The sequence below is a fragment of the Mastigoproctus giganteus genome, chromosome 13, assembly GCF_048544385.1.
Source record: "Mastigoproctus giganteus isolate SK-2022 chromosome 13, ASM4854438v1, whole genome shotgun sequence".
NCBI classification, from domain to species: domain Eukaryota; kingdom Metazoa; phylum Arthropoda; class Arachnida; order Uropygi; family Thelyphonidae; genus Mastigoproctus; species Mastigoproctus giganteus.
This window is the reverse complement of record NC_143587.1, coordinates 156712450-156739240: the sequence shown is the minus strand read 5'-3', so window position 1 is coordinate 156739240 and position 26791 is coordinate 156712450. Positions and strand designations below refer to the sequence as shown.

Sequence of the window (26791 nt, the reverse complement as noted above, 5' to 3'; positions counted from 1 at the left end):
TTTATTAGATATGATATTAAGCATTGTAAATAACCACATGTGATAAGCTTCAACCGGTATATTATGTTTGTATGCTGATCTTATGCAGTATTTTAGTAAATCTAGATATAACAATTTTTTAAAATTAGATTTATTAATAGGTGGATTAGGTCGAAATTTAAAACCCAGTGATAAAATATCTCTAAGTTCGGGATATGGGATTATATCTAAATTGCCGGTTATAATGTGATTATGGTTAGGATCCCCGTATATATGAAATGAAGGTTTGTGACAAACACATGTATCCTGTCCGATGTTAATATTGTGAAGGTTTGTAGCTATTGTTTTATAGTTACACGCTTTAAGACCAAATGGTTTAGAATATCTAAATCTGATATTAATATGTAAGTTATTAATAGGCAGCAAGTCATTACGTAAATTAATAGTTTTATGTATATCTAAATCATCCATCATTTTATTTTGAAAGTATAAGATGAGGACAGAGTTTTCAGGCTGCTTGCTAACATTCAAAATATTAATTCTGAATTTAAAAATATCCAATATAATGTGCATAAGGTGGGAGGATGCAAAGACGTAATCATTGGTTTTTCTATATAGTGCTTTGAGTACACTAAGTTTAATACTGAAAAGTGTGTTGTGAATTTTACGTCTTGTTATGATTACGTCTTTGCATCCTCCCACCTTATGCACATTATATTGGATATTTTTAAATTCAGAATTAATATTTTGAATGTTAGCAAGCAGCCTGAAAACTCTGTCCTCATCTTATACTTTCAAAATAAAATGATGGATGATTTAGATATACATAAAACTATTAATTTACGTAATGACTTGCTGCCTATTAATAACTTACATATTAATATCAGATTTAGATATTCTAAACCATTTGGTCTTAAAGCGTGTAACTATAAAACAATAGCTACAAACCTTCACAATATTAACATCGGACAGGATACATGTGTTTGTCACAAACCTTCATTTCATAGATACGTGGATCCTAACCATAATCACATTATAACCGGCAATTTAGATATAATCCCATATCCCGAACTTAGAGATATTTTATCACTGGGTTTTAAATTTCGACCTAATCCACCTATTAATAAATCTAATTTTAAAAAATTGTTATATCTAGATTTACTAAAATACTGCATAAGATCAGCATACAAACATAATATACCGGTTGAAGCTTATCACATGTGGTTATTTACAATGCTTAATATCATATCTAATAAATATAATCAATTGAAATTCGTACAGGATAATCTATATAATACCAAATTAATAAATAGGCAGCTCAAAGATATACATGAACATTTTATAATAACTCCCGTTGACAAAGCTGCTTGCAATTATACAATCATATGTAAATCATATTATATAGATATTATAAAAAATGAACTACAGTCTAGCCGTACATATAAACAGATAACATCTTCTTCTAATATAATAATCAAAAAATTAATTGCATTGCATAAAAAATTAGAGTTAAAGTATAATAACCTAAAATATCCGTTTATATATTGCATACCCAAATTTCACAAAACACCAATTGCTTTTAGATTCATAACATCATGTAGAGATAGTTATGCTAAATTTCCCGGAAAAACGTTAGAAAAGTTACTTAAAAGTATATTAAATAACTTAAATAAAACTATTATAATAAATAATAACTTACCTATTATAAATGCTCTAAAAAATAATAATATTCATCAAATACAAACTTTTGACTTTAACAGTCTATTTACGAGCATTAACCTTAATAACTTAGAAGTCGTCCTCCAGAAACTATATTTAGAAAATAAAAATGCTATAAAGGTTGATTTAACCTATTGGAATTCTCTAATAAAATTATGCATCTTTAATAACTATGTATATGACGGAACATCGTTATATTTGCAAGTCACTGGCACCCCTATGGGAAGTCCAGCATCAAGCATAATCGCAAACCTTTATCTGTATTATACAGAAAGAGAATTTCAAGATAACCTACTTATATACAGATACGTAGATGATATGTGTTTTTAATTGTCCACATTTTGTCCAGGATTACAGTGGATTATATCCAGGGGAGCTTGTGTTGGAAAAAACTAATAGTTCCGATACTATAGCAAATTACTTGGATCTTCATATAGAAATATTACATAATAATAAAATAGACGTAAACGTATATAATAAAAGAGATGCATTTAATTTTAACGTAGTCAGCCTTACAAACTGGAAATCAAATGTATCAAAATCGGTGCATGCTAATATAATTTTATCGCAATGTTTAAGGATTGCTTATATCTGCAATAGTAATAAAAATTGTTCAACAGGCTTAACAGCGTTGTACGGCAAGTTGATTAATAATAATTTCCCTATCGCTTACCTGAAATATCACTTCAGGAAAGCAATTAGCATAATTAATTTCAAAAATTTGTTTTCTGAACCTATCGTTTCAATATAATTTTCAATAAAATCGTTATATTTAGTGCCATGTATATATGTAAATAGGATACACTTTGCATTCTTGGTGTCTTACGGCGTAGAAAACTTGTACCCACTGGCTTGCAAATTACAGTGTATCATTTTTTTTTTTTTTTTTTTTTTTAATACATATAGTTAATTTCATTTAAATTTACTTAAATTCACGCTGAGATAACATGCAAATTCAGCTCAGGGTCCTACTATAGGAACGGGTTTGCGATCCCGGGCATACCCGAGCCACAACTTATATCTTGTAATGCCTTTAAGCTGTCCTACACTCTTTATTTTTATTTCTCCGAAATTATTAGGGCAATCCGAGGACGTAGGAGAAACTATTTCTTATCTATACCACTATTTTTCGCCTTTGTGGAGTTCAGGTTCTATTTTTCCTACTCCTTTAGTTTTTCTTCTTACTATCTGCATGTTTCTCTTTGCGTTAATTTAATTTAATTATTTATTTTTACCGTATCCATCACATAGGGGGCACCACATATTATTTTGACGACTATTACATTATGTCCTAGATACGGTCAAATGTAGTATGTATTATATATTTAATCTTGTTTTAATCCTCAAATTACGTTCTCTGTCGGGTCAACGATGATTAATATATGCTTACATTTATATTTTACTTATATTTCTTACCTTTGATTCTAATATTTCAAAATTTTTCTTAATTAATTATCTTCATTCGATTTATTTATATTCGATTTATGTTCGGCCTATACTGGTTTATATTTGGTTTAGATTTAAATTACTTAGCATATATTGATCATCACAGAAACAGAGAACTTCTTGTCGTTTTTTGCCTTCATTCTGGGTGGTTGGCCCCAGTTGAAGTCATCTAGATTGTCGGTAAAAAGCGATAATAATATTTTTTTTTTTTTTTTTTTTTTTTTGCGTTTTCTTAAGTCCTTGATGGTATTCTTATTATTGGATTGATTTACTTTTTCTAATGATATTCTATAGACATTGTGGGTGTATTGCATGATTGCTTGCAACTGCATTAACCCATAAATATTAGTTATTGTCTTTTAACTTTCTTGCTTTGCTTTATTTCTTGCTTTCCTTTTATCACTAATATAACTATTAATATATATATATATATATATATATATATATATATATATATATATATATTATATATTTTTTAAATAATGTGGTACAAATCTGCAGATCTATTTCTCAATGTACTTTTATCTTGTACCTTTATGGACTTGTATTTGCATTCATTCCTGTATTGTCTATGTGTAATATATTTATTATTTTATTATTATTATTTTTTTGTCTTGCAGGAAATTCAGCACCTGTTTCAAGTTATTTGCCATTTTCAGGAACAGTTAATCCCCTTTCACCTATCTTGGCATCTCCTCAAGGAGAACTATCAACATTTAGGTGCCATACAGAACCGTCTTTGGCCACACTTAGAGGTTTAGACTATAGGAATGTAAATGCTGCTGCCTCTCCTTTAAGGATAGCTTTTGGAGCTCGAACTGTAACCTTACCAGAGATACATTCCAAGGACCTGTGGCCTGGTGAGAAATTACTTATTGATCTTGAACCAATTTATATTAATTCTCATCTTTGATTAGAAAAATACAAGATTACAAATACTTGAATACCATTTTAAAGAAAATTTCACCATCTGATCTCTCTCAATAATAGCACTGTATAATAAAAGTTAATGTTGATTTTTCAATATTATTACATAATTGCTCAAGAGTTTGGTTATTTTTTGAGTATTTTTGGTTTTACTTTGCATGTGGGAAGGAATCCCACATTGATTTTCATGGTTTCTGTATATATTATAGAAATACTTTCAAATTCTATAAATTATGTCTTTGTTTGGTTTCAGATTCTGGCTACGATTGAAATTGTTAACTCACTCACTCACTCACTCACTGACTGACTGACTGACTCACTCACTCACGCACGCACGCACGCACGCACGCACGCACGCACGCACGCACGCACGCACGCACGCACGCACGCACGCACGCACGCACGCACGCACGCACGCACGCACGCACGCACGCACGCACGCACGCACGCACTCACTCACTCACTCACTCACTCACTCACTCACTCACTCACTCACTCACTCACTCACTCACTCACTCACTCACTCACTCACTCACTCACTCACTCACTCACTCACTCACTCACTCACTCACTCACTCACTCACTCACTCACTCACTCACTCACTCACTCACTCACTCACTCACTCACTCACTCACTCACTCACTCACTCACTCACTCACTCACTCACTCACTCACTCACTCACTCACTCACTCACTCACTCACTCACTCACTCACTCACTCACTCACTCACTCACTCACTCACTCACTCACTCACTCACTCACTCACTCACTCACTCACTCACTCACTCACTCACTCACTCACTCACTCACTCACTCACTCACTCACTCACTCACTCACTCACTCACTCACTCACTCACTCACTCACTCACTCACTCACTCACTCACTCACTCACTCACTCACTCACTCACTCACTCACTCACTCACTCACTCACTCACTCACTCACTCACTCACTCACTCACTCACTCACTCACTCACTCACTCACTCACTCACTCACTCACTCACTCACTCACTCACCAGGTCTAAATACATGTGGTTATGAAAAATCAAATCACTGTACTTAAATATTGTATTTTGCTGCAATTCTTTTTGTGGAATGAAAGTGCGTGAAATTTTGCAGCCATATAATAGCAGTGGATTCTCTGACTAAATCTTGCCCGGGTGCTGAATTTTGGTGATTCATCATCTAAAAGTTAACCCATGAGCGGGCATGCCGTGTTATAGGAATAGGAAATTCTACTTTGGAAAATATACTGAAGTCAGCAAGGAAAGCAAAGTACTTTGGCATAATAGCTGATTGCAGTATGGAAGTCAGTTACATTGAACAGCTTTTGTTAACAATCAGATTTGTAGATATTGATGAAATCAAAATACAATAACATTTTCTTTCTGTCCACTCTCAGAAACAATAGGTGCTCTCTCAGAAACACTAGGTCCACTCTCAGAAACAATAGGTCCACTCTCAGAAACAATAATTGTTTCTGAGAGTGGACTTTCTGTCCACTCTCAGAAACAATTCAGGCTAGAATTTTAAAGCACAACTCGAGCATTTTTGTTATGCCTTGTGGATGTCATTCTTTAAATTTAGTAATCGGGGATAGAGTTGATAGCGTTAAAGCTATTAAAAATGAAATTTTAGAATTAATGAACTCCTTAGCTGAGTTGGGCAAAAACCGCCCAAACGCTGAATCCATTGATGTATCTGAAGTTGAATCTCTAATAGTAAAAATTGAAGATTTTAGCTTTTTGAATACCCTTTGCATGTAGAATGATATTTTATTTAAAACCAATATTGTAAGCAAATCAGTGCAGGGCCCTGACATGGACGTAGGCACTACAGCCATGCTTATAAAGAACTGTACAGAATTTCTAAAGGTATACAGAAACTGGTTATGTAGAAGCTTTGGGATCAATAAAATGTTTGGCAGAAAAATTAGATGTGAAATGTGAATTTAAAAATATCCGATTCATCCAACTTAATCATTTTAATGGCCAATCACTACAAGATTCATCCAACTTAATCATTTTAATGGCCAATCACTACAAGAAAGCGAAGAAAAACAATTTCAAAACAGCGTTTTTAATGTGATATTAGACAATGCAGTCATGTTCCTGACAGAACTATTTCAACAAATGGAAGAGCTCTATGATAATTGGGGTTTTTTTGTATATCAAAAAAGACGTGGGCCATGATGAATTATTAAAAGGTTCAAAAAACTTTAAATAAAACTTGAATGTGATGTAAATGGTGAAGAGTTATGCCAAGAAATTGAGGCATTGGTGGTACTTGCCTGAAACTGTACCTAATAATACTTTGGGTATTTTAAAGTTTATAAATTCAAACAAGATGCAAGGTATGCTAGCAAACTTATGGATTGAATTGCGAATTATGCTAACCATTCCTATAACTGTGGCAAGTGGTGAGAGAAGTTTCAGTAAACTAAGGATAATTAAAACATACAGGCAATCATCCAAGACAGAGACAAGGTTGAATTCGCTGGCAATTTTATCTATCGAAAATGACACAGTAGCAAAATTGGATTTATCATAAATTATTAATAACTTTGCCAAAATGAAATCTAGAAAGAAGATACATTAAGAGAAATGTTATTGATTTCATTTGATTAAAGCATTAATTAATGGAAAGACTAATTAATGTTTCTATTGTGTTATATTAAAATATTGTTCATGTAAATTATGAGATCGATGATTATAATAATTGATAGCTTTAATAAGTGTATTGAAATGTGTATTCTCTTGTTGGAATTAATTAGATTGTACACCGATGAGCCCAAAACATTATGACCACCTACCTAATATGATGTTGATCCTCTACGTGCTGTCAAAACAGCTTGAACCCAGCGAGGCATGGATGCTACAAGATTTCTAAATGTGTCTTGTGGTATCTGGTACCATCACGTAACCGGCAGATCTTTTTAACTCCTGTAAGGTCCGTGGTTGGAGACACCGCAGATCGGGATTGCTGTTCCAACACAAACCACAGATGCTCGATGGGATTGATGTCTGGGGAATTTGGAGGGCAGGGCAATACCTGGAAATCTTCCTCGTGTTCCGCGAACCAGTCTCGAACAATCCGGACTGTGTGGCATGGCACAGTATCCTGCTGAAAGAAGGCACCCCCAGAGGGAAAGACCGTTGTCGTGAAACCGTGTACTCGGTCAACAATGATGTTTAGGTAGGTGATAGATGTCAGAGTGCCCATCACATGGGTGACTGGACCCAGGGTATCCCAGCAGAACATCGCCCAAAGCATGACACCACCATCACTGGCTTGTTTTTGTCCCACAGTGCATCCAGGTGCCATCACTTCCCCAGGTAAATGATGCACACATACCCAGCTGTCCATGGTGCAACAGGAAAAGTGATTCATCGGACCTGACGACCTTCTTCCAATCACTGAAGGTCCAGTTTCGATGCTCGCATGCCCATTGTAGGTGCTGTCGCCAGTGAACCGTAGTTAGCATAGGCACTCGGAGCAGCTTGCGGCTATGTAGCCCCATTTTCAGCAGGGTTCAATGTACTGTGTGTTGTGACACATTACTCCCGTCACCAGCATTCCAATTACTGGCAAGTTGCACCACAGTTTTGCCCTGTACCATCTGGGAGAGCCTTCACTCACCTCGCTTCCCGTTGAGCCGTGGTCATCCAACACCTTGCTGGCGGTTCGTGGGTTATCCCCTTCTCGGACCACTTTCGGTAGGTACTAACCACAGCTGACCGTGAGCAACCCACCAGCCGTGCCATTTCAGATATGCTCTGACCCAGTCGTCTGGCCATTACAATTTGAACTTTGTCAAACTCGCTTAAGTCCACTGCCTTTCCCATCTGTAGAACAAGAGTAACACTGATTAATGGAGCTCGGTGTCAGGTGTTTTTTTATACCATGTCCCGACCTGTGCACGCACCATAGTTCAACTGCAGTTGCTTCGATTTGCATAACGACTGGCTGGTCATAATATTTTTTTAGCTCATCAGTGTATGTATTAGAGTATGTTATTATAATATTACTGATATTTTTATAATCTCATTCTGATCATCAACTAAATAATGGATAAGATATGATATAGCCTTGAAAGTAGTATGTTGTTCAATCACAGTTCATTACATTATTGCAGTTTCATATCTTAAAAATAAATTCAATTAAAATTCCTTATGCATTTCATTACCTGTGAATGGAGAGAGGCGTATAAACGTCTTTCCGCCCAGGGTGCCTAAATGCTTTGGGCCTGCACTGCTAAATCTTTGCAGAGGATGAAGGGCTCTTAAATGGCTCTCAGTAGCTAATTATTTAGATTCTAGGTCAGATAGTCATCAGTTCACACAGAGTAATTAGTGCACATATTGTCCCAAAGATCAGTAGTGATCGACATAGCTTACCGTGTTTCAGTTTCAGATTGCAGCTTATTGTTCGTTGCACAATTATTTTCTTCCGATCTTATTACAATTTCAGCCTTGTTTAGATTTTAGAGAAACCTAAAATTAATTTTAGAGTTCATTGTTCTTTGTGCTTATTTTATTTTATGTGTACGTAGAGTTTGCCATGTCCTGTTTTCTAAAAGAATTAGAGTATGTGATTTTATTGCTGAGAGTGAAGCATTGTTATTACGGTGGTTAAATGAATCTACAAATGATGAACTAAATTCTGAAGATCGAGACAATGATGTTGAAGCTGACGGTATTGAATGTAATAGCCATGATTTAGCCATGACAGTATTGAATGTAATAGCCTGCTGCTAATTAGGAAAGAGATTTGACAGTAAATTGAGAGGACAATAATGAAAGATGAGAAAGAGCAGAAGAAAAACAGACTAGTAATGGAATTTATTATATAGGTAAATACCAGTGACCCAAATAACCGGAATCCATCCGGTTATTTGGGTCACTGGTTAATCGGGGCAGCCATTTATTTGGGGCAAATCTTAAAAAAACAGAACCCAATCGAGAAAATAGCCAGGGTTTACTTCGCTTAATTGGGACAAAATGCCGTTTAATCGGGGCAGGAGACCGCAGCACTGGAGATTACCCTACGATTGTCTCCGACTGTACCATGTGGTTCGTTCGGATTTCTGGAGGTCACAACCATAAAACAATAAAAACAATTAGCAGTCACCTGTTTATTGGACTTTTCTGTTAGTGTAATCTATCATAAACGGATAGTAAACTCGATCTTATTGAATTTGCGATAATACTGACAGCTGGAATTCTGTGGGTTATTGTGGTGAAATGTGTTTACACTTCCATGGAATCTTCAATCATATTAAAAAATTAATTTTCAGAATCTTCTCTTCATTCCTATTTTTAAAGCTTCGTAACTTGTTAGTCCGTTCTCACTTGCACGTATAGTGTTACTTGCAATTTGTGTGTGCCGTGTTCTTTGTTATTGATTGCTTATCTTTTTACTGTTTTAAATTTTAACCCCCACCCACAAATGTCAGTGAACAGAAATGTCAACTAGTTAGTATGTACATATTACAGTATGTATTAATTATTCTGATTATCACGTATATTATTCCGATTTTCACGTATCATTTAATTTTTTAATTGGTAAGGTAATAAAGGGTAAATTTGTGCTTAATATATCTTTACTTTTATAGTCTGTGAATAATATTCCCCCTATTTTCGCTAATTAGAATCGCTGTTTAATAAAATTAAAATTCAATTCACAAACGTTATCACAATGACAGGCGCTTACTACACGTCGACATAGTGAATGGTACTTTACTATGGTGACTCCATTGTAACGTGATTTGATTGTACAGTGAACCAATTATAAAGCGGGGTCCATTGTAATTTTACCTTTTTTTTTTTTTATGTGAAAATTCAGATAATTGGGGCAGCCGCTTAATCGGGCCAAAATGCACTAGTCCCGATGTGTCCCAAATAACTGGAATCGACTGTATATAAAAGAAAATGGAAAAAAAAACAAAAAAAAACAGTTGCTACAGTTCTCAACATCCTTACCCACCTATCAAGGCCTGAAATGATTGCTAGACATGCTATGTCTAAGGTAGAATGTTTGAAATTATCTTTGGATGAGTTATCTATTATCTATTATATGAATGATAATTTACACTGTAAAAATATATTACAGAACTAAGGTTTCATATGAATGAGACGGAAATGCAAGGCTTGTTGATGAAGGTAGATGTAAGCATCCTTATTGTTTAGATTTGTTAGCAGCTTCAGATGCAGTTGACAAAATATATGATATAATTCCCAGGGTAACATTATTGAATCATTCTATTTTACAATGAGTGAATCAAACTGCTTATCCTTATCAATGAAAAATATTCAGTTAAGAGATTCTTTCCTCTTTCATTGTTTGAATTTTTTGTAAGTCTTTACTTTCATGAATATGTCCTATTATGATAATAGCATTTGAACAAAAATTAGCATCTTTTTAATCTAAGTTCCCATTTCTTTAACCTGTTCTGTTGATTTTTTTTTTTACTGTAAAAAAATATAATGCTTGGAGAAATAATGTTGCATCTCTGGAAAAAACAGAATTAAATAAACAGGTTGAATTAAAATTTGTTTAATACTAGGAACAAAAAACAAAAGTAATAAACGCAAAAGCTTTTGGACAGAGGATATCCTTCTTTAGTTGTGACTGTGACTGTTATTGTAAAAATACAGAATATCATGTGCATGCCATAGTGGTCATGCATGGTGAAAATCACGGGCTACAGGTGCTTGCAACAATTAGCTGGTTTCAGTGGAGGCTTGAGGTTGTAGTTGTAATACTTGGGAATGCTTTGAGCGGCAACGTTTCTCAGCTAGGAGGATGGTTGCTGGTTGCCTCAACTGACCAACATTGGCACTCAGAGCATTCCCAAGTATTACAACTTCAACCAACTAATTGTTGCAAGCACCCGTAGCACATGATTTTCACCACACATGACCACCATGGCACGCATATGATATTCTGTATTTTTACAATAATGGTCACAGTCACAACTGAAGAAGGACATCCTCCATCCGAAAGCTTTTGCATTTATTACTTTTGTTTTTTGTTCCTAGTTTTAAACAAATTTTAATTCAACCCATTTATTTAATTCTGTTTTTCCCAGTGACACAACATTATTTTTCCAAGAATGAATCCTGGGTATGTAGGCCTTTTTTTCACAAAATATAGTGCTGTTATTTCTCAAAGGAAATATTTCTTCAAAATATATAGTGCCCCATATCTTGGAAACCAGTATCTAACAGAAAAGCAGTGATAGTCTGTCCCTGGTGTATTTTTATTTAAATTTAATTTTTCAAATGAACAAATTGTTATAACAATTTATTTTATTCATAACTCCAAAAGAAAATTTTCATTTCACTGTTGTGAAATCAACTTAAAAGTTTTGAGCTTGTAACCAGTTACAACACTTCATTCAAAGTACCAAACGTTCTCTCTCTCTCTCTCTCTCTCTCTCTCTCTCTCTCTCTCTCTCTCTCTCTCTCTCGTCCAAGCTAAGATAGATGCTAAAAGGTTCAGTTTCACGTCAGTTTTCAGATCACCTTAAACTTTTGTTAGTAGATGAAGAAAGAATGTATAAATATATATATATATATATATATTTATGTTGTAAACAGAAAATTATGAAAGAAAATTGCTGCACCTCAGTTATTATTCAAAAGAAGAAAACGGTAATCTCTTCTGATCTCAACCATGTTGAGAATAAATGGAAATTTATTGTTTTTTTTAAATTTTACCTTTTGTTTATATCCAGACCACATGCATATTAGATTTTCCAAATTTTATATATACATGTGTTATTCCATTAACATATATATGTTTATGGAATAACAAGAGGTAGAAAACTGGAAGTAAAATAGAAAAATGAGGAAGTGGTCTAGTGCAGACAATGGCAGTAAATGCTAAACCTAAGCAGAGCATGGATAATAAAGTTAGAAAAAAATAAATAAAGTGAGGGAGATAGAAGATAACAAAAAAAAAAAAAAAAAAAAAAGAATGCACATATATTCTTTTATTATAAAAATCAACCAAAGTATGGTCATTAACAATACTAAGGTTTAGGTACAAATAATTAGCGGTGTTGTTTCCAGAATTAGTTTTTTCTAAAGGAAGTTGTCGAGGATACAAATGGCCAAAATCCTTAATAAAATTTGGATAATTAATTACAGGCAAACCCCATATAACACGGTACTTCTAAACACGGTTTTGCTCTAAGATTTGAGATTTGAGAATTGCAGGAAATCTCGCATAACACAGTATTTTTGAGCTTTTGTGCTGAGAAAACCCTGCTATTATGTTAAATGTAATTATCAACGTTTCCATTCCTTTTTGTGAATCCCTGCTGTTGACTCACTAGTCGTTATCACTTTCATTATATTTTTCTAAAGCACATTTCTGGAGGTCACTACCATAAAACAATTTGTAGTTTCCGATTTATTGTTCTTTTCTGTTAGTGTAATCAATGATAAATGGGTAGTAAACTTGATCTTCTTGCATTTGCTGTAGTACCGATGCTGGAATTCTTTGGGTTTTCATGTTATTATGGTGTTTCTCCTTCCATGAAATATTCAGTCATATAAAAAAACATAAATAAATGTTCGGAAACTCATTACACCGTATCACACTTGTGCGTATCATGTTTGTTGCAACTTGTGTGAGCCGTGTTCTTTGTTATTAATTGCTTATCATTTTTATTACTGTTTTAAATTTTTCAACAAAAAAAAAGTCAGTGAACAGAAATATCAATTAGTATGTACATAGTACAGTATGTATTAATTAAGCTATGTACGTAAGTGTAAATTTATTTTTATTTTGCTAACTGGAAAATATTCTTCTGATTTTCACGTATCATTTAAAGCGGGGGTCCACTGTATTTTGTTGGGAGATCCCTGGGTTAGGTTCTATGCTATTGAACTTGTGCTTGTTTGAGACCATAAAAAATTGTGACTTCAAAGCGTGCAGTTTGTGACTTCAAAGCGTGCAGTTTGTGACTTTTAAAGAGAGCAGAAGGTACACGAAATCTACACTGTGCTGCCACTTTATTAGGTACACTTCTGCAGTGAAAATGGCTTGTCCCACAACATTGCAAGTCACATGACACAGTTGTGGATATAAGTGCAACAGAACAACCTTTCTAGTATCAGTTAAGTGTACAAACAGTAGCAAGAATGGGGAAAAGGAGTGATCTAGCGGACTTTGAACGTGGCATGGCATGGTAGTAGATGCAAGACGTGCTGGACAAACCATCTCTGAAACAGCAGTTCTCCCGAACTTTTCACGCACCACAGTTTCAAGGGTGTATCGAGAATGGTGCAACGAACAGAAAACATCCTCTCAATGGCACTCCTGAGGAAGAAAATCGCTTGTTGATGAGAGGTCAGAGGATGTTGTCTAGAATTGTGCAAGCAAACAGACAGACCACAATGTCACACATCACGTCAAAATACAACCTTGGTGTGCAAAACGAAATATCACAACAGACCACTAGTCGCACTTTGTCATGAACGGGCTACAACAGCCGATGGCCACATCGCGTACCTTTGTTATCAATGAAGAACAAGACAGCACACCTCCTGTGGGCACAGCAACACGAGCATTGGACTATCGAGGATTGGAAAACAGTTGCTTGGTCTGAGGAGTCAAGTTCCTGGTGCATCATGTTGATGGAAGGCTCAGAATTTGGCGAAAACAACATGAATCCCTGGACCCGTCATGTCTGACGACTACTCTGCAAGGTGGTGGGGCAATGTTATGGTGTGGAGAATGTTTTCTTGGCACATGCTGGGTCCATTGATACCCATAGATTCACGTCTGAATGCCATATCATACCTAAACATCTTTGCTGACCAAGTGCATCCGTTCATGTTGACAGTTTATTCTCAATCAGATGGTTACTTCCAGCAGGATAATGCACTAGTGCACAAAGCTCGAATCACTGTGGAATGGTTCCAGGAACATGACAATGACTTTTCTTTGCTGCAATGGCCCTCTCAGTCTGCGGATCTCAATCCTATTGAACATCTTTGGGATGAGCTGGAAAGGGCTGTTTGCTGCGTGACACACTCATGTCTGCATGGTACTCCATTCCTGCACCAGCATCTTGTTCAATCCATGCCTATCTGAATTCAGGCTGTTTGAAGACTAAAGGAGGCTCAACACACTACTAGGTAGGTGTTGAGCCTCCTTTATTAGGTAGATGTATCTAATAAAGTGGCAGCACAGTGTAGATACTGTAGAAGAGATTGTGCTTAGCAGCAAGGAAGAGAAAGAAAATTAAATGAACAGAAATTATCTGACATATAAGTATCACAGTTTGTAAGGTAAGACATTTGTTCAGTTATGACTATTTAAGTTACTACTATTATAAAAATAAAGTTAAAATATTAAGTTATTAATACTATCAAAATTAAGTTTCCAATAGTTATAAAAAAAATGGCATATTTTTGTTAGCTTTTGGAACGTAACACCTTTTTTTTTGTACTGGTTCTTAGTCCTGTATAACATGGTTTTGTAGGAACAAAACTGGTGTGTTATATGAGGGTTACCTGTATACAAAGGTCATCAAATACCTAAATAACAGGATATTTTGAGGAAGAGAAATTTCAGACCAGTAAAGATATGAATATGCAACAATACAAGAAGGGTTATCCATGGGCGTAACCTTGATCTGTTGTGTCAGTTCTTTTCCTTTCTCTTATTTAAATTATCATTGTCATAAAGCTCTTAACATAATCAATCATAATTTTTTTTTTTTTTAAATCCATTAACTTATTAGAGATGTCATTCTCTCTCTGTAGTTGGCATTGTTTATCTCATTATGATATTGCATACACTTTTGGCTTCAGTGTTACTGCCAGGCAATGGTCTAAATTACCCACATTGGGCTTAATTTGTAACTTTTTGGCTTATTTATCAAAACTTTTTTTCAGATACATAATACTTCATTTTCTCCTAAATGTAATTTGTTCCACATTATATCTGCTTATATCTCACTTTTTCACCTTTTTTTGCATTTTTCACTCTAGCCTAGAGTAAACAAATACATTATTTGTATTTGTTTACTCCTGAGTAGCGTTGTGCAGGTGAAGTTTTTACTGCTCCTGGAATAGAGAAGTTTTTTGTTTTATTAGCTTAAATTGGCATATTAACTTATTTTCTAGAGTAGCTTTATATTCCTAGTTACGATACTTAGTTTAAAGTTTAACTTAGATAAGATTTTGTAAGTATTATTTAGTATCGGTAAGGGTATCAAATCCACGTGTTACAAGTTGCAGCTCCGCTGAACGAGAAGTTTTTTAGCCATATTTAGCCACTTTATTGACCAATTGTTATATTAAATTATTTTCTAAAAGTAGCTTATAGACCTAGTCAGGATCCTTAGTTTATTCTGAATTGAGACAGCGAGATTTGGAAGTTGATTAATACTTCCAAATACCCTTCATAACTTGCCGCCATTGTCCCTCCAAATGCCTGTCCAGTTCCTCCTTAAATTTATTTAACCTGTCAACTTCCACAGCGACAGATGGAAGTTTGTTCCACCGATTAACCACCCGCTGGCTAAAGGCAAATTTCCGCACATCTATTCTACATCTGTCTTTTCTTAATTTGAATTTATGCATCCTCAAGTGCGTAATCTGACTGACCAAGAGCAAGAATCCCATCGGCATTGAGCTTGCTCAAACCATTCAAAGTCTTATACACCCCAATCAGATCACCTCACAGAAGATCATGTTCTTACTAGTAGTAAGAATGAAAAAAATTTTGCAGTCTTAGAAATGTGATGACCAGTTAAATTTTCTGCAATGTATGAATTAATATGGGTTGCCTTTTGGTTAGGAACACCTATGAAAGAATCAGTATCAACAGAGGACAGACTGCAGCGATCAGGAAGCTCTGGAAGGCTGAGTGATCATGGTATAGGGAAACGTGCATTTCCTTGCAGCTTCGGTAAGTTTTTTTTTATTGTCCATTAATTTTTATTCTTGCTGATTTTCCTTCTATTTATTTCAAGGCATTGTGCTTATATTAGTCTATTTAGTGGACTAATACGAGTCTTCTACAGGATGAGTTCTATTCTGAATAACTGCTGTTGTAAATATGTATAAATCATTTGAAAACTATATTTATAATTTTTTTATATATATATATTGTTTCAGCATAATTTGAAGAGGAAAAGTACTGTGAGTCTTACAATGAAGGAAACAATCGAAATAGTAAAATGACATGCAATGAAAGTGTTGCAGAAATTGCATAACAATCGATAGTATTGCATTGCTTTTTTATGGAACAAGGAAATTGAGCCAGCCCACTATGAAAAAATTGTCCACAAAATCAATGAAAGGTTCTCAGGTGAATTGATCAGTAGGGTTTCATTGGATGCTCACTGCATTCCCTGTTTTTTACACCTTGCAATTTCTTGTAGAGATTCTTAAAGGATAAAGTATTTAGTAATAAGCACAGGTTTCTGCTGGAGCTTCAGCAGAGACCTGTGCTTCACTTAACAGTTACCAGAGAGTTTGATAATATTTTTAATTAATTGTGCTCTGCTGTTTATTAATCTGTGCCCAAATAACTGCAGTTTTGTAATGACCAATATGGCAGCCATATTGAACAGATGGAATTTTTTTTTTTAAGTTTGTGTGACCATTCTATTGTACTGGCATTAATTAAAATGTATATTTAAATTAGTTTAAATTTAAATAAGTAAGGAAACAGAACACATGTTTCCTTACTTATAGACCACCTTATGGCACAGGTTCTTAAACTTTTTTTATCTGCGATTTCTTTTCATAAGACGAAATTATTAGTGACCCTTGGCAGTACTGGTTAAGTTAGGTTTCTTATACTTTAGTGACTAGAGTATAAAAAACCCACCACTAGAGTATAGTGTCAGTTTTTGAGCAGTTTTAAATAAAGTGATTAATAGAAATAATGAACATATTTATTGCAAAAAATATTATATACACGTACAGTTATATATTTAATATTATATAATTGAATTTTTATAGTTTACGAACTTTACATATGCAGATAAAAAAATTAGAAAAGGTAACTGTTACGAATAAATAATAATAATCAAAAAAATTTAATGGGATGGATGAGCTTGCTTATTTTCATGCAATAAATCCAGTCTTGGCTTAATAATGGATAGCACTGGTCTCATGGCAATTTCCATGTTGTTAGGTCGAGAACTTTATTTTGCTTTTATTACAACTAATGTTGAAAATGCTGACTCACACAAATATGTGGTTGCAAATGGTAGGAGAACAGACAGTGCTAATTCAGAGTACTGGGTATTCAACCTTGATGATAAACCAAAAGACATTCAAGGTTTTCTTTGAAAATTCAACTTTAAAATTTGATTCGAAGATTTGAATCAAATTTTAAAAAATCAGTATTTGTTGTCATATTTGGAGATAATTTCTCATGTTATTCATATTAAAGTAAAATTTTTTCCCACTGCTCTTTTTCAACCACTGGAAGCTATTAGTTTATCTTAGTTAATAATACAAATGATTATTGAAATTGTGTTCATGTCATCATGCTTGAAGACATTTATTTCTGCAATAAACTAAACAAATATAGAATTGAAAGGCTGCAGTGTATAATAATTTCAATAATTCTATAATAGATATTTAATTTACTCACATTTATCAATATTTGCTGTGAACCACAGTTTAAGAACTGCTATATGAATTACTTTGTGCTCTGTTGGTCTATATAGTACAGCAGACTTCCAGAATAACGGCACCTTTGGGGATTCATGGTGCTTATTTTTTAATTATTTAATGCAGAAATAATGAGGCCAAATAAGAAATAGAGAGATTAAGAATGCAATTTTATTAACTACACATAAAAAGCAAACATGTTGACTATTTAATGTTATATTCTGCCATTAATACACTCCTACTTATGCCCCTACCGATTTTCTTTATTATATCAAGTTTAGTCTGCGTGGGTAGCACAGTGGTATCGTCACCGTCCTCCCCACACCGGGTAAAAAAGGCCAGGGTTCGAATCCTGTTGATGACACGAGGAACTTTTATGGGCTTTTTCACGCTGTCGCTGAGTTAGTCAGTTTTGGGTGTAGATAGCAAGGTTTTTTGTCCAGCAAAACAAGCACATCGACCAGAAAATATATGCAATTTACATACACAATACACATGGCTATTGTGCCTGTAAATATGAATTAACTTTCCAGGTGACCATAATGTAATAGTTTGGATTATATCAAGTTTGTCACTAAGCTTTAATGTTGTTCTCCTTTTCTTCTCTGTATCAGGTTTATTAACTTTAGGAGCCACAGTGAGAGGTTTTTAATTTAAAATAAATGTAAAACAGTGATATAATCTGTGATATCAGTACAGAATTCGCTTTCAAAACGGCGAACGTAACAAATACAGTAATCACATGACTTGTCATTTTCTTTTTTCGCCACTGCAAGACATCTACTCTGTATGTAAACATCCGATCTCAATATTCCGTTGTTTGGGGTGCCATTATTTCGAAAATCTACTGTAGTAGTAGTAATGGAGGCATGTGATATAAGAAAGCAAGTGTATCAGCTTATCTAGCATCAGCCAAAAAAAAAACAAATTTCGCAGGGAAGGTCCCCACATCTCCAGTCCGTGGGGACCTTCCCTGACTCCAAGTATGCCCTCATAATCGTGACTAAGGGCTTTCTTACTTCTTTGTACAGCTGTTACTAAATAGCCATTGTTGGCACATTATGCCTATGTGCTGTAAAGATTTTAAACATTAACAGTGTCTTCAAGACTGTTGAAAAGAAAGAAACACTATTAAACTATTAAGCTAGTATAGTATAATGCAACAGTTAATGTTAAAATTGTCAAGTTGCAATGTTGCTGCTTGTGTATCACATCTTTTATGATTTCATTTTGAAATCATAAAATTAAAAAACAAATGAAAGTGACATCTGCATCCAGCAGTGCAAATGCATGGCTACATCTAATGAATCAAATCAGAATTACATGCAAGATGAGGCAAACTCTCCACACCATTGGTGTGGAGAGTTTTGCAAGTCTACAGTTTTCAACTGAGTCACATTGGCAGTGTGGGGCTTGGCATTATAAAAATGTGATTTTATAATGTCATGTTAGAACCTTCCTTTTTTTTTATATAGCCATATTAAGCTTATAAAGTTTTTGGTAGTATCTTTATTTATAATCTGACCTATGAAATCAACCAAAATTGGGCCTTCTCTGTCACGAAACACTGCAACCGTAATTTTTGATGATTTGACAGTTCAAGGTTGTTTCTTCACTGGAGTTGGTATGTGTGTCCATTTTTTAGACAGGCAGTTAGAATAAGGGTTGTAATGGAAGGTGAGGTCTCACCACCTGTTATCAAGTCTTTAAAAAAATTTTGAAATTTATTGCACTCCTACAGATCATTTTCGTGGAGAATGTGATTTCTTTTGTTAACAGCTTGAGTACCCATTTGCAGCATATTTTCCTATAATCTAATATCTAAAATGGTTAATATATATTTCCTTTTGAACACCCTAACATAGGCGCCTCCGTAGCCAGGTGGGAAGGAGCAGCAGTGCATAGCACACGCTTCTTGATTAGACCGGAGTTCGAGCCCGTCGCCACCAAATATGGAGGATGCGGAAAGGTCAGGGAATGACCACCGCATATCCCGGAGCAATATGGCCTTAGTTGCTAATGCTCCTAAAAACCAAACAACAACAACACCCTAACATTCATTGCATATATCATTTCATCGAAAATCTTAATGTTTTCTTCAGTACACACAGACTTTAGTGTTCTGCTCCTTGGCTGGTCACAAATATCAGCAACTCATTTAAAACGTGGCAGCCATCTATGAATTGCTTATATCCAATAGTATAAAATACAGATAGCTGTGTTTCTCTTGACTTGAAAAGGAACTTTTACCAACCATTGCAGAAACAGACATCAGTTTATCTATTCAGTTTTTGTCTCTTACAGTTCTTTAATAGACAAAAACTTTTATTTTAGCATATTTATGTCTTCATATCTATACTAACAGTATATTTTATACTTACAGACCAACCCTTATATGCCTGTTTATGGTCTACTACTTTCGGCCTGTGATAGGGGCCATGGCAAACTGCCACTTGTTTGGAGAAGTCTGGGTTTGATTTCCATCATTGATAGTCAGAATTCAAGGCTTGGCTGTAGATCATCGTTGAAAAGTTGGAAGCTGGGGAATATAGTGAGAAGTCCTCAACATATTCCAAGTTCACTACAGTATTTGAGTTCCTCTCCAGTTGAAGCTTTCAACAGTAGCCAGTCTCAGGTTTTGGGATTATAATGTTTCAGTCCTTACATCATGCTGATTGACCTGAACACATGCAGTTCTACAGACAAATACACAAAAATAATTTATTTTTATTTATTTTTTTGTTTCTTGGTAATTTTTTCTATGGCAGCTTAGTGGGCACAATATATATCATTCTGTGCATCTTACCTGGAGAGGGCAGTGTTCATTTATTGTTGATGACTAGAATTTCTAAAGTTCTCTTCAATTGAGACTTTAGTTAACCAATTTTAGATGCAGCTTCCCCCACCTCACCATTCATATTTTCTTTTGGGTCCATACAACATGCAAATCAGCCCATGAAGACATATACTTACAATACGGGTATGAATGACAAGTTGTTCTGCCACTATGATAATAATTTGAATTTTTTTGAATTTGTCTCTTGTCATTGATATTTATGGAGTCTGTGAAATGTCTTCATAATCATTTTGTAGAAGGATGTTCTGGACCACAACATTCTTTACAGCCGATTTTGTGCTGTCTGAATGGTTGGATTTAAAATTCACTAGGTTACCTGTGTATGGATTTGTCTGGATTATGTTGGAGTCTGACATCTAAAAACGGAAAGGAAGCAGCTTTTGTTTCAGTTTAAAGTTTGAATTTAGTGCTATGCTGCTGGTTGTTAATAGTGGTTTACATCTCACCTCACTAAGGCTAGATCAATCAAATATTCTCTACAAATCTGACCCCATTGTCTGCCAAGGGAAAAAGTTAATGTAGTAGAACAGTTCTCATGTTTTAAGGGAAAAAAAAGGTGACATTGTACACATTAGTATCAATGATATTAAAAATAGGTAATCTTAAGAATTATAATTACCTACTTATATGGCAGTGTTGAGAAAAGTTACAAGTTAGGTTTACATTTGAACATATCATAATGTTATTCTCTCTGTTTTGTCCAGGCATAATACAGGAGAGTACATGATGCAAGCTTATATGTAGAGATTGTGCAAGGCTCTTAGGATAAAAATTTTCTCATATGGTCTGTCCTCCTGCACAGGCGGAGGTGACTGTTTTACAGGGATGGGATATACTTAAATAGAAGGGGTACTAGAATATTTATTGATGCTATCGAGTCAGCATTGGGTGTGTTGGCACAAGCAGAGGTCGAAATTGAATCTTGCATTGCTTCTTTTGGAAATGCAGCACTCCAGAAAAAACAAGGTGTCAGAGATTACAATGCCTGCTGATGGGGGTGGGGGGGGATTCCTCATGGAACAGTCAAATACATGAGCTGTGTTAGGATTATTAAGAGTGAACACAAGTACACTTTTACATGCTTATACACTAATGCTAGGAGTGTAGTAAATAAGTTTGAATTTTGTAGTATTGGTCATCAAATGTGGACATTATAGGTATATTGGAAAGATCATGCCAGTCAGACATAGGGGAGGCGGAATTTGAATATGGTCAGTACAATTTATACAAAAAGGACATAAAAATCTAATGTTTGCTATAAAAATTAAATTAATAAAAAAAATTCACAGTGATTATTCAGTCAAAAAAATCAGTGCTCTCCCATCATTTGTATCGTATGTCCTTTCACTGAGTTCAATCTGATGGATATTCTGTTATCCAAAATTGTATGGACCGTGATATAACAAAACTAACATCGAACAGCAGCCTTCTTTTTCCTCCTCTCAGTTTCTCATGTCAACTTTATATTTTCCTCAGCACTAAAAAAACTCTGCTTTACCAGCACTGCATCATATAATGGAGTAGGGGAAGAAATCGGCCATTTGATTCCCCTTTTCTTGTTGGCAAGGTGAGGTTTTTCTTCAGTGCCATAAAATTACTTAGCATCTTCCAATCGATTTGAAACAAATAAACAGGCATTTCATTGAGATTGTCTTGCATTATTTGGGCAAAGCAAGAAAAATTCAAGTTTTCCATTGAGAAGATTGTGCCTTTATTTACGGGTCATAGCCATCACCTATAATTAACACGAGTAATGATCGAAGACAATGTGGATCAGCTGCTGCATTTGATGGAGATCCTGACATGCAAGAATTCACTGATCTCTGTGATCATTAGTGAGGATGCAAGACACAATCAGCCGACCGGGCTAGCCGGGTGGGTAAAATGCCTGCCTGGCAACCCAAAGGTTGCGGGTTCGATTCCCGCCTTGGGCTTGGATCAAAGTACTGCAAAAACTTTGGGAGGTGCATTATGGCCACAGAAGCCTATACGCCAACAACTACCAAAAAAAAAAAAAAAGACACAATCTTTGCTGAAATGCATTGCATTGCCAGATCTTGTGTTAAAACTGATTGCCGTGTCTTATAAGAAATAACAATTTCACTAGCGGCTTCACAAATCATTAAACATCAGTCTCTCCTGATCGGAACACAAACACAGGCCATTCATCATTGGTTTTTGAAATTGAAGAACAGCTAGAGCAAAGAAAGTGGCTTAAACTTTGCAAATCACTAAAAAGTCTTGAAGTGTACATAGCATTTTCTCTGAAATTTGTTTTTGACATTTTGTAGATTTCTGTTCTATTTTTCCTTAATGTGAAACAAAATTTGATGCAAATCACTACTTGGTAAAATCGCTCATTCTAAAATGTGACAAATTACATAAAAATGACTTGTAGTCATTGTGCACTAATTCAGACTGACTGCAGACTAAACAGGTGATGCATTGCTCACTGTGGCTGAGTCACTGAACGTGTTTCTACAAGTTGAAACCTACTACAGCACTGCAATTTCAAGATACAGATTCAACCCATATATATATATTTTTTAATGAAACAAGCTTATAATGATGATTCAACTGTGGATTTTTTAATGAGGGAATAAAGTTGGTAAGGAATTTAAGTATCATTCTTCCTAAACAAAAGGGTAAAGTAATCAAATTGTGATTTTATTAACACATTGAAATTTTGATTAGAATATTTTTTTGACCAGTTCAAGTTTAATAACTACTTTGATAATATAATATTGAAAGATTTTGAAGTTTTGTATGAAATGGTTGTTTCTTTCAGTTTCTCATAGCCCCCCGCCAACCGCACTATTGCCTTATAATCATCCTTATCATCAGTGTTGGCAGGGGGGAGGGGGAGGAGGAGGAGCCTGGGAAACACACAGCTCATGTGGTCGTGTAAGACGAAGTTCTACTACTTATGGAGGCATCTTTACAGATCCATCACCTACAGGACCAACCTTATTTCATTATGGCACTTCACCTCCTAATATGGAAGGATCTTTAATGTTTGTTGCCCCAGATCTTCCAGAAGAAACTCTTCTAGAGGTAATAGTAAAGATTTATCCCGATCCATTTTTCTTTTTGCTCAATTATTTATTTCCTCCAACACCCAAGCACGGCACTAAGTACTATAGGTTCTAATACCTCTCGTGTTTGGGGTTTACATAAAAAAAAACAAAAAAAAAAACATGTTTTTCACAGGGTATTCAAAGTCGGCACTGTTAGAATTTAATTGTGTTTGTTGTCACCAAAATAAACGTCAGTATATACTCTGAAATCCACCAGCCTTGGAGCTTGTCCATTTCCATATTAAAAGTTTTTCTAGATTCCCAAATTCCTCAAGTGCAGACTAAACAGGTGATGAAATGAAGAGTGGGATGAAATAAACTTTTCGATGTACGTCCCAGAGGATGAAATAAAAAACAAACTCCAAGAACAAAGAGTAATAGATGTAAACAGTTAAAAAAGAAGTGATTAAAAGGCCAACATGTACTTTGATCCACACTTTCAATGCTCCAACTCACCTAAGTCAATTAAAGCAGGATAAATAAATGGAAAATCTGGCCATGTGTTCCAATGCTAGTGTCAGAGATATTGGTATTCACAAGGAGCATTCTGTGGAATGACCATGTGCACTATTTGTGGGTCTTCTAATCATAACAGTCAAACCTCTATGGTGGCCCAGAACCCAAAATGATCCAACTGTAAATGGGAGCACTCTGCCCAAGGTGTGTGTGTGTGTGTGTGTGTGTGTGTGTGTGTGTGTGTGTGTGTGTGTGTGTGTGTGTGTGTGTGTGTGTGTGTGTGTGTGTGTGTGTGTGTCCCATGAGGAAAGGTTAATATTCCAGGAGGTGAAACGGTAGGTCATTTTAAGCAAAAAAAGTTCATATAAACATGTGCCCTATCCCTTAATGGTTTCCAAGATAGAAGCATTTGAATATTTATTTTTCAAGTGACAAATTTAGAACAGTTTATAATAAATTTTCAAAAATGCCACCATCAACTTCAATGCACTTTTCTACTCTCATGAGAACATGGCGTGTTGCTTGTCAAAGAGTATCTTCACGTTCCTTTATATGGGCAACAGCATCCATTATGTGAGCTAGCAGATCATCTCTTGTATCCACCTTTCTTCTGTACACTTCACTCTTCATCCAACCCCATAAGCAAAAATCTAATGAGGTTAGGTCTGATTTTGGTGGCCAGTTAATGGCACCACCACGACCAATCCACCGATTAGGGAAAATTCGGTCCAGATGTTGCCTCACACGTCTGGTAGAATGGGAAGGACTCCGTCATGCTGAAAGTGCATAGCATACCGTTGTTGTTGTTTGGTTTTTAGGAGCATTAGCAACTAAGGCCATATTGCTCCGGCGATCATTCCCTAACCTTTCCGCATCCTTCGTATTTGGTGGTCACGGGGTCGAACCCCGGTCTAATCAAGAAGCATGTGCTACGCACTGCTGCTCCTGCCCACCTGGCTACGGAGGCGCCTAGCACACCGTGTGGCCAAGGAATGTTCCCTAGTTGTTCAGCTAATGTATTTTGCAAAACTGAAGGTAAAAAAATTGTGTCCTGTCATTCGATGTTTTAAAATAATGGGACCTATCAACAGGTTATCGATCATATCGCAGCACACATTGATTGAGAAACGAACTTGGAAATTTGTTTCCACTGTACCATGTGGATTCTCATGCGACCATCGATGAGTGTTACATGTGTTGTTGATTCCATTCCAGGTAAACGTGGCTTCATCAGTAAATAGTATTGATGGAAGCACTTCACGATTGGCATTTAACCAATGACAAAATTCAAGACACATGGCACTGTCCCCTATGTGAAGATTTTGCACATGCTGTGGGTGAAATGGGTACAAGCTCTCTTCATGTAGTGTTCGTGAAACACCAAGATGTGCAGAAAGTCTCCATGTGCTAATTGTAGGACTATGCTGAACCATGTTCAGAATGTATTCCTGTTCCTGCACATTTTCTTGACGTCCTCGTTCAGATGAAACATGAGCACTGGGAAGCATACCACTTTCACGCAATGTGTTGAAAACTTCGGAAAACACTACGATCTGGAATTCGACGTGTAGGAAAGTGCTGACGGTGTTCTTCAACAGCAGCAGGGGCACTACCATTGCAGAAGCCGTAAACATACAGCATATCTGCATATTCGGCATTAGTAAAAATGTGGATATTTTTAGAAAACACTTCTACAATCAGAACTGACAACTGACGCTACTCACTGATTCACTCGCAGTCTGATTCACTTCTACAGTCACAACAATCAACTGGTAACTGGCAACTGACAATCAAATGCTGCAGTCTGATGGGAGGGAAGGAAAATATTGTGCATCAATTTCAAAACTAATGTACATTAAAGTAGCTCTATCTCGGAAACCATTCGGGATAGGGCACATGTTTATATGAACTTTTTTGCTTAAAATGACCTATCCTTTCATCTCCTGGAATATTGACCTTTCTTCCTGGGACATCCTGTATATATACACAAGGTGGCCAAAAATTAACTTTACAACTTTCATTTCAAATAATTCTTATAATAAAGACAAAACAATAAATAATTTAACATAAATACTTTATTTGGGCCTTGCAATTATTTGTGGAATATAATGTCAGCCAAATGGCCGTCTCTTGCTGCCACACAAATACGAGCTCTTTCAAGAGCATTTCTCATAACATTTACACAAATTTCAGGCGATATTTCAACGTTGGCTTATTGACATAGACACGTTCTTTAAGATAACCCTACAGAAAAAAGTCTGCAGCAGTTAAATTTGGCAATCTTGGCGGCCAGTCGATGTCATCGCGTCCAAAGATTAATCGGTGTGGAAACATTCTATTCAAAGTTTCGATTGTGGCTCGAATATTTTTTGAGAATATTCTGCAGAGACGGCCACAAAATTCCAATTTGTTGGGAATGTCGCCTTGAGGACGTCGGTTCTTCAGATATACTTTCACGCACGATTTTAGTATTCTCCACTGAGCGTGCACTTCTAACACCGCCTGACCTTGGTCTATCTGCCACAGCATCGCTTTCCTCGAAATTAGCCACTAAATGAATAATTGTGGGTCTGGAAGGCATATTGTTTCTGCCAAGAATTGAACGCAATTTTCTGATGGTCACCATTACTGATGACTGATTTTCGTAGTACGTTTTAATAATAGAAATCCTTTG

General features: G+C 35.5%; 1 protein-coding gene across 1 annotated transcript in view; it reads left to right on the top strand.

Annotated features, from left to right (window-relative positions):
- Nucleotides 1–26791, top strand: part of LOC150076546 (serine/threonine-protein kinase unc-51-like) — a 462846-nt gene that overhangs the window by 326406 nt on the left and 109649 nt on the right. Inside the window, exons 18-20 of the mRNA XM_090387194.1 lie at nt 3765–4004; nt 15896–16006; nt 23373–23638. Of these exons, the coding sequence (XP_090243320.1) occupies nt 3765–4004; nt 15896–16006; nt 23373–23638 (617 nt within the window). The remainder of the gene's footprint in view (nt 1–3764; nt 4005–15895; nt 16007–23372; nt 23639–26791) is intronic.